The 12177-nt window shown below is 33.5% G+C and overlaps 1 protein-coding gene across 3 annotated transcripts in view; it reads right to left on the bottom strand.

Moving 5' to 3' along the window:
* LOC127711755 (helicase domino-like) overlaps positions 1-12177 on the bottom strand; it is a 110499-nt gene that overhangs the window by 28287 nt on the left and 70035 nt on the right. For all 3 annotated transcript variants that reach the window (XM_052217866.1, XM_052217867.1, XM_052217868.1), the window contains 5 exons: positions 10373-10487; positions 8944-9135; positions 7593-7772; positions 7014-7094; positions 6199-6333 (listed from right to left, as the gene is read on the bottom strand). In XM_052217866.1, the coding sequence (XP_052073826.1) occupies positions 6199-6333; positions 7014-7094; positions 7593-7772; positions 8944-9135; positions 10373-10487 (703 nt within the window). The remainder of the gene's footprint in view (positions 1-6198; positions 6334-7013; positions 7095-7592; positions 7773-8943; positions 9136-10372; positions 10488-12177) is intronic.

Genomic DNA, 12177 nt, shown 5'->3' with positions numbered 1-12177 from the left:
ACAGCAGACTCCATGGCCAGTGTTAAAAGCTTTGACAGCTACCAATTAATGTTTGCAGTTTTTATAACAGGATCCTTAGAACTCTGCCATTAATTGAACCAAATAAAAAAAAATGTATTCCCTCACCTTTTGTCATCAGAACATATCATCCATACAAGTGAATGGTATCCATCTACTACTAGAGTTTATATCCATGTGTCAAAAAAGTCAAATATAACATGTAAATTGTGGCTTTAGATCATTGAACTGTTGACAACTATCTCGAAGACTTAATATACCATGTATATTGTGGCTTTAAATCACTAAACCATTGACCACTATCTCGGAGACTTAATATACCATGTAAATTGTGGCTTTAGATCATTGAACTGTTGACAACTATCTCGGAGACTTAATATACCATGTAAATTGTGGCTTTAGATCATTGAACCGTTGACAACTATCTAGGAGACTTAATATACCATGTAAATTGTGGCTTTAGATCATTGAACAGTTGACAACTATCTCGGAGACTTAATATACCATGTAAATTGTGGCTTTAGATCATTGAACAGTTGACAACTATTTCGGAGACTTAATATACCATGTAAATTGTGGCTTTAGATCATTGAACTGTTGACAACTATCTCAGAGACTTAATATACCATGCAAATTGTGGCTTTTGATCATTGAACTGTTGACAACTATCTCGGAGACTTAATATACCATGTAAATTGTGGCTTTAGATCATTGAACTGTTGACAACTATCTCGGAGACTTAATATACCATGTAAATTGTGGCTTTAGATCATTGAACTGTTGACAACTATCTCGGAGACTTAATATACCATGTAAATTGTGGCTTTAGATCATTGAACTGTTGACAACTATCTCGGAGACTTAATATACCATGTAAATTGTGGCTTTAGATCATTGAACTGTTGACAACTATCTCAGAGACTTAATATACCATGAAAATTGTGGCTTTAGATCATTGAACTGTTGACAACTATCTCGGAGACTTAATATACCATGTATATTGTGGCTTTAGATCATTGAACCGTTGACAACTATCTCGGAGACTTAATATACCATGTATATTGTGGCTTTAGATCATTGAACAGTTGACAACTATCTTGGAGACTTAATATACCATGTATATTGTGGCTTTAAATAACTAAACCATTGACCACTATCTCAGACTTAATATACCATGTATATTGTGGCTGTCCTAAAGTCTATCACTGAACTGTCGACAACTATTATTATTAAACTCTATTACAATCCACAACAATGTTTACAGGAACTAGAGCATGACTACAAATGGCCACAATTTAGTGAAACTCACTAAAAATAGCAAGTTTTCAGACAACCGGAATGTCCATTACTACATCCGTGTATGGGTAAATATAAACATTTATGGTGATGTGGAATCTGCATCAGGCCAACAATGATACAAGGTTGTGTGGTGCCTCAGTTTAGCCAAACAAACACGCCTGCAATTTAGAAAATTTCCTAAAGGAGATACAGAATTTCCACAATGACACCATAAACCTTATATCACCCCTGGCTGACAAACATACATGAAGTTCTGTCATTTTGTTAAATCATTTAAAGGCTAGGCTATTTTCAAAGTTTCAATTTGAGATTAGAATCTATTATTAAAACAAAATTTAGACCCAAACAATTTAATCATTTACACATTCAATTCAGACCTTTTCCTAATTAACAAAATGACAAAACTTCACACATGTTAAATAGATGCAGAAACACAGCATTTGTTACATAAATGTTTATTTTTTATCCTTTTTCATCAAAATCATTTACAAATGAATGGAAATGACATACAAACATTCATTGTTATCTTATATACAAAACATAAAAACTTGTGCTAATCTAAACTTGTGCAACATTCAAACAACTAATCATGTTCTCTTGACAAAACACTAGCAAATACATTCTTGCTGAATATCAAGAGTTATTATTTATAATAGTTCTGTTTTTCTATTTATAACCATCACCTGTTAATGTTTTGTTCCAGTGGAATCAGTCAGTAAAAATAAATATGTTTAAGTTCTAATTATCTGCAAAATAAAATATGTTAATAAAAGAGTTCTTTCTTGCTGTTTTCAGCAACTTTTTTTAATTTTGTATTTATCGTATGAAAAAAATTAAGATATACAAACTGTTTTCCTGATTTTTAATTTTTTATTATTTGCAAAATAAAATTTCAAAAAAGTGGCATTGAACCAAGCATCATTTCTTCTCTTGCTAGTTTCAGTAAACTGAAAATCTTCAAGTCTTAGATATAGTTAAAAAATTCAGTTTAAAAAAAAGTAAGACAATTTTAAATAACCATTTTTTACAGGGCTACTCTTTTGACATTGTTCCATTCATATTATCAATGAAGCAGCTACTATCCAATAAAGAAAAATTATCTTCTAAATTTCACATTGGATATCATTTTTTTTTCATCTTAAAAAAACTTCTGTTCAATTTTCTTGAAAAAAAACATTTAGTGACTTTATTCAAACCATAAAAAATAACTTAATATTACATGTTAAAAAAAAAAATAGATTTCAGGATCACAATGAGTAGTGAATACTGTCAAAACAACAATTTCAATACATGTACTAGTGTTATTATCATTATAAAACAAATCATTAACACTGACCTGTGAAACAGAACATTTACAGTGAATGGTGTATTTTGGTTTTATATCTAAGACAATGACAGAACTGATTCTTTTTGATAACTAAATAAGCGTGCTGTGTGAGTACAGGATCAATATATATATATATATATGTCCTAATTCAACAATACTCTCCAGGTAAAGAACTGTTACCTAATTCTATTTTGGGATACTATATTTTTTTATCTTGTAGTTTAGTTTCCCCCCTTGTTAACCAAGTATAATAAAATTAAAGTTGTGAACCAAGCAGGAGAAAGCCAGTGATATAATGATAACCTTTAAAGGACTAGTTTGTTGGAAGTACAAAGATTTCTGTCATACAAAAATACTCTTTTATAAATTCCTGTATAAAATATAGACCATATCAAAGATGCATAAAAATTTAAACAAATAATTCTCGTTAACTTTGTGTAATTTTTTAAGACTGACCCCAAAAATCTTGCGGTCTATTTGAAAAGGTAGACATATTCATATCAAGTTTATTTACTTGTAAATGATGTTACGTATCAACTGCTAATTAGCACAACATGAAAAGAAACTATTTGAAATACAATAAAAAATTTGCACTGATGGTATGACTTTAATAAATTCAGAATTCCACCGATTAATAAATTCAAAATTGTGCCATATTTTATATAGGAATTATGACAATCTCTTATACTGCTCTATACAAAGCAATGATTACCATGAAGAATAATGGTTTTGTATCAAATTACATTTATTCCTCTTAAAAATATCTCATAAAAATTTGTCAAAGCTTGTGACATCAAGACAAATGAGAAGACACACGCTCTATATTTACATGTTTTACCTATCAAACATTTCTCATTCTGTCAATGAAACTTCATATAAACTTCATCAACATTCAAAAATAAATGCAAACTCCTCCAACTTCTATATACATTTTTGTTTACATTCACAAGACTAATCCTTAATTCTATATTTAACATCCATCATATATCTCAATATGACTATAAAACATCAGAAAAATTGGTTTTTGTACAAATGATCTCATTTATGATTCCAAAAACTAAGCAAATATAAAATCAGTTTCATATAAAATTCAGATTTGCAAAAAAGATTAAAATTGCTCCTGAAAAACATGTACTTTTGTCTTTTGATTTTGAGCACAAGCATGTGGGGATGTTAAACATAGAATTAGTATTAGGTTAGCCTAACATTTGCAACTGTTTTACACACCCTTTAAGTACAAACTAATGATCTTCAACACAACCATTTTTACTATCTACATTAGCACTTGGTATATGATTTGTCTCTGGTTTAACAATACTTTGATTTTGAATGATGGGGATTTCCCCATTTTCAAGCCCTGCTTTGTTTACCTCCTGTACAGCCGCCCTCCTCGTCCGTATGACTAGATTAGGATTGTTCCACGGAGGAGGGACGGTTGATGCAGGTGATTGCTGCCTAGCAGCCATGCTAACTGTAGCTATAGCAGGACGAGCACTTGCCACAAGCGATGGCCTTGTAACTCTCTGTACCTGTCCAACATTTCCAGCCACTTGAAATCTAGAAACAGGAGAGTTAATCCTGCTAGTGGTTACAGGGCCGTTAGCCATTTGTATTCCTCCCTGTGTGACAACAAGTGTAGGCATTACATTTCTAACTTTAGGTACAGCAGTACTCCTGGCTCTTTCAGCTTTAACAACAGGCATGGTCATTTGAGAGCTAGCCAGAGAGACAGGTATAGCTTTGCCACCTGCCAACTGTAAATAGACCACACCTTGCTGACCAGCTGAAGGCCGAGGAGAAGAGCTGATGCTAGGATTTACTTGTACTTGTTGTGTGTTCTGATTGCCTGCCATTCTAATGAATGACAACACAGGTTGTCCAGCACTGTTTTGAGTAATGACTTGCTGTGGCACCGGTTTGATTTGTTGCACTGTGCCACCTGTAAGCGATGCCTGCGATGCAACAACTTGTACAGTTTGTGGTCTAGCTTGTTGTATTGCTGGCGATGACCTTTGTGCACTGACAACCTTGGGAATACCGGACGCATTTGTTACAACCAGTTGAATGTCCTGAACTGTTGCATACTGGGTTGGTTTATTTGTGGCTGATTTAATGGATTGTTGTGGCATGTTTTGTACATTGATAATAGACGGTGTGGTGCCCATTTGAACCTGTGATAGAACTGTGTTGGACTGTGAAGTTGCTACATATGCAGGGAACTGTGAACTTTTTAATGGTGTCTGTTTTGAAGGTGGTACAACAAGCTGTGTACCTTGAGGTGCCTGTACAATGGTAGGATGTGTTTTTTGTACTGAAGATAAAACTGACTGACAATTTGGATTTCTCTGACCTTGTTGTGCCCCGCCATGAACTCTAGATGCCTGAATCTGAGCCAGTAGTGCAGATGGTGATGTCTGAAAGTGAACAACTTGTGTAGTAGGTGTAATTTTTGATGTTGCCTGAACCATTCTTGCAGCCTGTTGTGAACCTTGAACCTGAATCATCTGAGCAGAACCAGGTGCTGAAGAATTTTGAACCTGTAGGAAAGCTGGAATGTTTTGTGGTTGTTGTATTTGTACGAGAGAGGGTGCAGCACCAGGCTGTGAACCCTGAACCTGATACAGAGTAGGTGTACCAACGATGCCACCTCGCCCCTGAACCTGAACAAAAGACGGAGTAACAACTGTCTGAGCACCCTGAATCTGTTGTATCTGTGGAAGATTTTGCGTGATTAACTGTGGAACAATGTTTTGACCTTGTGAAAGCACATATTGACCAGGTTGATTTGGCGAGGTTTGTAAGAACAACTGCTGGACTGGACCTCCTTGAGATGATTTGACAGGTGACTGTGCTATGTATTGCTGACCCTGGATCTGTTGAGGCAGACAACCAGGTTGACCAGGTGTAATGTTACGGTGAGCACTTGAGATAATTTGTTTGAGATGTTGTAATTGTGATGGTGTAAGGAGTTGTGGTTGCATTGTAGGTTTTGTCATGTTTGCTGCCTGCATTTTCTGCATGGCCGACACTAACTGTGCTCTTGATAAGTCTGCCTTTTGACTCTGAGCAAGAAGCTGTTGTGAATATGTAGTTTGTTCTTGCTGCAGTGATGTAATATTTGGAGGTGGTGTGCATGCTGCCGTTACTTTTTGGTTGGCCTGAGCTAGTATTTTTGAGACAAGTTTGGATGTTTGGGCTTTTTCTTCTTCTGTCATTTTTGGTGTAGTTTTTGGTGGACGTTGTCGTTTTGATTTCAACGGCTTTGGTGTTTCATCATTAACATCAATAATTTCTACTTCTACTTTATCTGATTTTCTACCTTTGGCAGATTTTGGGGTTTGTTTAGGGGTTTTGTTTTTGGGAGGTCTCCCGACACCCAACTTGGGAGTACGGAAATTAGGATCAGAAAGCCCTTGATCTGATCTCCTTTTATCTTCATCTATAACATAATTCTCATCCTTTTTCTTAACAGGACGTTTCCTAGCTGAAGGGGTACGATCACGTGCCGGTGTCTTGGCCTTAGCAGATTTAGCTTTCTTGGCCGATTTCTTCACCTGGTTAAAGGCGTCCTCCCTGGTGTATGTAAACAGCATCTCATCTTCTTCAACCTCCAGACGTCTTTCTTCCTCTTCCTTTAAAGCCTTTAATCGACCAAGCTCCCATTCTTTCTTGGCATTTTCTATATCCTCCTAAAATAGAAAAAAAATCAAAAATAATTTAATGACAATAATTCCATACAATGCCACTGAAAGCTTAACCTATGATAGATAAAAAAGACAATTCACTTTTATCTGTAAATATGAATTTCATTCCAAGTCATCTCAATTATATCACATATACATGTTCTTTGATGTCTATTTAAAATACCAACACATGGGAAACTTTTGTTTCCTGTCTACATTTCTCTTTCTATTGTCTGAACTATTCCATGCTAATCCCATGGAACAAAATAAAATCATTCCAAGTGGAATTTGGTACAATAAAGTTCAGTTTAGATAATGTGACATAAATAGCTAGTACAAGATATTGGTATAAAGTTCAGTTTAGATAACGTGACTTAAATAGCTAGTACAAGATATTGGTATAAAGTTCAGTTGAGATAATGTGACCTAAATAGCTAGTACAAGATATTGGTATAAACGTTCAGTACCGAGAATGTGACTAAAATAGCTAGTACAAGATATTGGTATAAAAGTTCAGTTTAGATGTGACTTAAATAGCTAGTACAAGATATTGGTATAAAAGTTCAGTTTAGATAACGTGACTTAAATAGCTAGTACAAGAATATTGGTATAAAAGTTCAGTTTAGATAATGTGACAAACACAACTTATACAAGAGATTGAACAGAAAGTCCTAATCTAGTACTACCTCTGCAATCTGTAATTCTTCAGCTAAAGGATCCATTTCATCTTCCATAAAGTTAACTGCATATCTTTCCACTGGTGTAAGCTACAAGACAAACATACAATTCAGATATTAACATCAAAAAGACTGTATCAGCTATACGGTTATGAATAAAAACAGTTTTATCTGATGAATGAACTAAAGTACATACTTTATGTATTAAAATATTCATTATTCATAACATTTAAATATGAATAGAATTTAAATAACTGGTATCATAAACACTAGAAGAAAATGATAAAAGTGCAATAAACAAAATTGCTAGTGTACTTATTTTTGGGTATACTTTATTTTGTGTTGAGTTCTTCATAGCCAACTTTGCAGTGATTTATTTTCATGATCTCATTTTCATGATATATTTATATAAGGGAAGTTTACTATATTCACGATCTTAATTCAAATTATTTTTCTAATCACAAAAGTTATGAAAATTAGTTTCGTTTACAGTACTTTAACCCAATGACAGTTATTGGAAATAGGAAATTCAGACTTGTATAAGTCCCCTTTTTTAACATGATTAATCCTGTGTTCTACAAAACTTACCTCCTTTTCTAACATAGCTAATTCCATTTCTACTTTGGATTCTTCTTCTTCCCTTTTTCTTTCAGCCTCTCTTTCATCCCAGGGGATATTTTCATCAAATTCTGCCAGTTCTGCCTTTTGTTCAGCTTTTACTTGTTCAACTGCTACAGCATCAGTATCATCTTCTGTCTTAGCCAGGGCCTGCAAATGTAAAAAAAAATGCAAGATGATGACTTAGATATATATCATTATAAGGTGATGAGAGCTATGCATCAATCAGCCCAACATTAAACATCTACATGTCAACATACAATCTTAAACAATAGACATGTGTTTGATATAAAAGTAAGGAGGTGTGAAATGATTGCCGATGAGACAACTCTCCACTAGAGACCAAATGACTTAGAGGTTAACAACTATAAGTCACTGTAAGGCCTTCAACAATGAGCAAAACCCATACCACATAATAAGCTGTAAAAGGCTCTGAAATAACAAATGTAAAACATTTCAAACAAGAAACTAACTGCCTGATTTATGTACAACCTTATGACAAGCTCTTAAATAGTCAAGACATATTAAAAGAGACAACAAAAAAATTGCAATTGACACCATATTCTTTTAAGGACAAACACAAAAACATTAATAAAGAACAACTACTGACAATGTTCCTGATATGGTACAGACATGTATAAAGCATATTTTCATAAACTTAACATTGTGTATAAAATCCTTCCCACAAAATATAATATATCATGTAATTTATTAACGAGCTGATTGAGAACAATAGTATCTTGAAGAGATTGGTTTATTACCATAACCTTGTAAATGTATACATTTCAAACTGATTGAGAACAGTTGTATCTGATGTCATAACCTTGTAGTTAATGTGTACCTTTTCAAACTGATTGAGAACAGTTGTATCTGACGTCATAACCTTGTAGTTAATGTGTACCTTTTCAAACTGATTGAGAACAGTTGTATCTGACGTCATAACCTTGTAGTTAATGTGTACCTTTTCAAACTGATTGAGAACAGTAGTGTCTGATGTCATAACTTTGTAATTAATGTGTACCTTTTCAAACTGATTGAGAACATTAGTGTCTGATGTCATAACCTTGTAGTTAATGTGTTCCTCTTTAAACTGATTGAGAACAGTAGTGTCTGATGTCATAACCTTTTAATTAATGTGTACCTTTTCAAACTGATTGAGAACAGTTGTATCTGATGTCATAACCTTGTAATTAATGTGTACCTTTTCAAACTGATTGAGAACAGTAGTATCTGATGTCACAGCCTTGTAGTTAATGTGTACCTTTTCTAAATGATTGAGAAAAGTTGTATCTGATGTCACAACCTTGTAATTTATGTGTACCTTTTCAAACTGATTGAGAACAGTAGTGTCTGACGAGACTGGTTTATCGTCACCTCCAGCTACTTCTTTCATAGATTTCATTTTCAGATCAACAGCTTCAGGTGGAGCAGTTTTTTCTTCTTTTTTGTCTTCCTTCTCCTTAACCAATGAATCTAAACCTGAAGGCTCAGAAAACAAGTCTTTGATTGTTTGCTAAAAATATAATCAAATATCAAAATTGTAAAATGAGCTGTTTATAATTTTCACAAGGAAGCTATTAAACCAAGAGTTCCAAATGGTGAAGTTGAAATCATCCCTTTGTAAATTTTACGGACGCCATCACGAGTTGGTTGACCGTTATGGAATAACCGTTTCACAGATGATATCGGATATGTTCCTTATGTCGTAACTACAATACCCTTCCCTTTTCACGAATGTGACCTACCGAATTAGACTATTTACGGGATTTGTAATAACATAAGCAACACGACGGGTGCCACGTCATCTGTACTATTATTTGTCTATTTGTCTTCTTATTTTTGGCCATGGCGTTGTCAGTTTGTTTTCGATCTATGAGTTTGACTGTCCCTCTGATATCTTTCGTCCCTCTTTCATTTACCACTACACCACAAACATTTCTACTTTTAACCTCTTAAGCTGAATTAAAATCTTAGTCTGCTGAGTTTAAGTAACATTTCACTAGAGAGCAACCTTATTTTGTTCCAGCTTTACCCCCAAAGACCCCCTCCCCCCCCCCCTTTTAATACTATTCATAAGCAACATATACATGAAAATAATGTACCCACTATTCCATGTTCTTGCAAATTATTGGGTATCATCTTTACTTCCAAAAATATAAGGAATAGAAGGTAGTAAAATGATAACAAAATACACCTTGTTTCACTAAGTACATTAATGCATCTTTATTGAGAGTTTTACAGATAATAAATAAGAATGTTGAAGTAAAAGTTCTTGAGAGTTTTACAGATAATAAATTGATGACAATACCTCTTTGAAGAATGTTGAAGTAAAAGTTTTTGAGTTTTACAGATAATAAATTGATGACAATACCTCTTTGAAGAATGTTGAAGTAAAGTTATTGAGAGTTTTACAGATAATAAATTGATGACAATACCTCTTTGAAGAATGTTGAAGTAAAAGTTTTTGAGAGTTTTACAGATAATAAATTGATGACAATACCTCTTTGAAGAATGTTGTAGTAAAAGTTTTTGAGAGTTTTACAGATAATAAGTTGATGACAATACCTCTTTGAAGAATGTTGAAGTAAAGTTATTGAGAGTTTTACAGATAATAAATTGATGACAATACCTCTTTGAAGAATGTTGAAGTAAAAGTTATTGAGAGTTTTACAGATAATTGATGACAATACCTCTTTGAAGAATGTTGAAGTAAAGCTATTGAGAGTTTTACAGATAATTGATGACAATACCTCTTTGAAGAATGTTGTAGTAAAGTTACCCCCTTCTATAGCCATATCACCTAACATTCTCTTCTGGTTGGCTTTCTTTAAGATGTTTTCTTCTACAGTCCTCTCACTCACAAGCCTACAATTAAATCAAAGTCTATCATGGTATCAGAATGTCAACCTTATTTCTATGACTTAGGAGACTTTACTTACAACCATGCCAAATGAATTTAAATTACTGTATATTGTAAATGGTCAATTAGTGATGTCTCTGCATCAGGTCTAGATTTATTAAAGTCGTGCTCTTCGATCCATCATTCAAAGAATTTTGGAAAAGTCTAAACACCTTGTTTTTCCATACTTTGAATTTGAATTCAGTCAAAAACAAATGGAAGTAGATGTGTTGGAACAACACAAATGGTCCTGCTCACAAAAAAAAACTTGAAGCCATTTTTAAGAATGGAATTTTTTCAGGGTCCAAAGCCCGAAATTTCAGCATAAATCAGCTAAGCGGAACCAAACATAAACTCAATCTGTAACTCATCATACTAATCAAAGTGCTTGTAAGCACTGAAGGGTAAAGATTGCTTTAATTTATCAGTGGGAAGTCAAATTAAATATTTCATTGTATAAAGCATTGGTTGTAGTTGATCCAACTACAATTCTGGACAAAGGAAGATAACTCCAATTTTTAAATATGACTTTAACAATGACATCATTGATATTTTTAGAATAGATACTGAGATTCCTGCACCTTGCAAAAGTTATGTAATTTTCTTGACAAGTATAACATCATTTTGTAACTTGAATATCTGAGTATATATTTCATTGATAAATTTCTGGAAATGTTCATGGATATGATGTATATAATGTTATGATCAATGCACTATATTTTGTGTATCTGTAAAGCAGTGATAAACCTTCGAAGATTTAGATATCAAGTCAGTACCATAGGGTTTTGATTGCATTTCATGTAATCTTTACCCCAAAATCAGCTCAATACGTGAGGGCGTTTAGAGAAAAAGTCTGTATAGCTGCTATTTTCAAGAAATTTTCAAAGTCCAAAGCCCTTAATATCAACAAAAATCAGCGGAGCTGCACCAAATGTAAACTCGATCTGTAACTCATCATAGTAAACTCACATACTAAAAATCAGCTCAATACAAGAAGTAGTTTAGAAAAAAGTCTGTATAACTTCGTTGCCGAATCACTGAAAAGGGTAAAACTATCACTAGGAAAGCCATATGGTTATAGTGCCCGATTAATGGCAAGAACGCCAGATTATGGTTAATAAATAACCATAATTCGTAATTATAGATGTTTGACACAGAAATAGACGTCCTCCTCTGACTTTAGACGTTTGCTGTATTTTTAGACTTTCGTCCGGCGTTTTAGATGTTTGCCGTAATCCCTCTCATACTCTTAGATAACGATGTCCCTTTAATAACTCGCGCGAACGACGTGTGTATTATTTAACATTAGCTATAGTATTTTTAAAAGTGTTTCAGTTAATACACATGATTTATCGTGTCGACGGGAATTAGCTGTTTGTCCGATAAAACTGATGTGTATTGAGTCGTCAATAGAACCAGTGAAGCATGAGCGACGGTTATAAATACATCGTTAAAATGTAGAACAGATATATATATATATATTCAATGCAAATCAGAATCTGTTAAACTTAACCATCTTATTTCCGATGTTTTTGAAAATATAGTTACCTGTAAATGAAGACAGAAACAGATAGTATAGATCTATGGTTAAGACAGAGACATATAATATAAAATGTCGCTGGTTTAGATGATAACATCTTTTTTCGTTTTCTTTTA

Source organism: Mytilus californianus, unplaced genomic scaffold (assembly GCF_021869535.1).
Source record: "Mytilus californianus isolate M0D057914Y unplaced genomic scaffold, xbMytCali1.0.p SCAF_8, whole genome shotgun sequence".
Classification (NCBI taxonomy): domain Eukaryota; kingdom Metazoa; phylum Mollusca; class Bivalvia; order Mytilida; family Mytilidae; genus Mytilus; species Mytilus californianus.
Note: the sequence above shows the minus strand (reverse complement) of the source record. Positions and strands in the feature narration are given on the sequence as shown.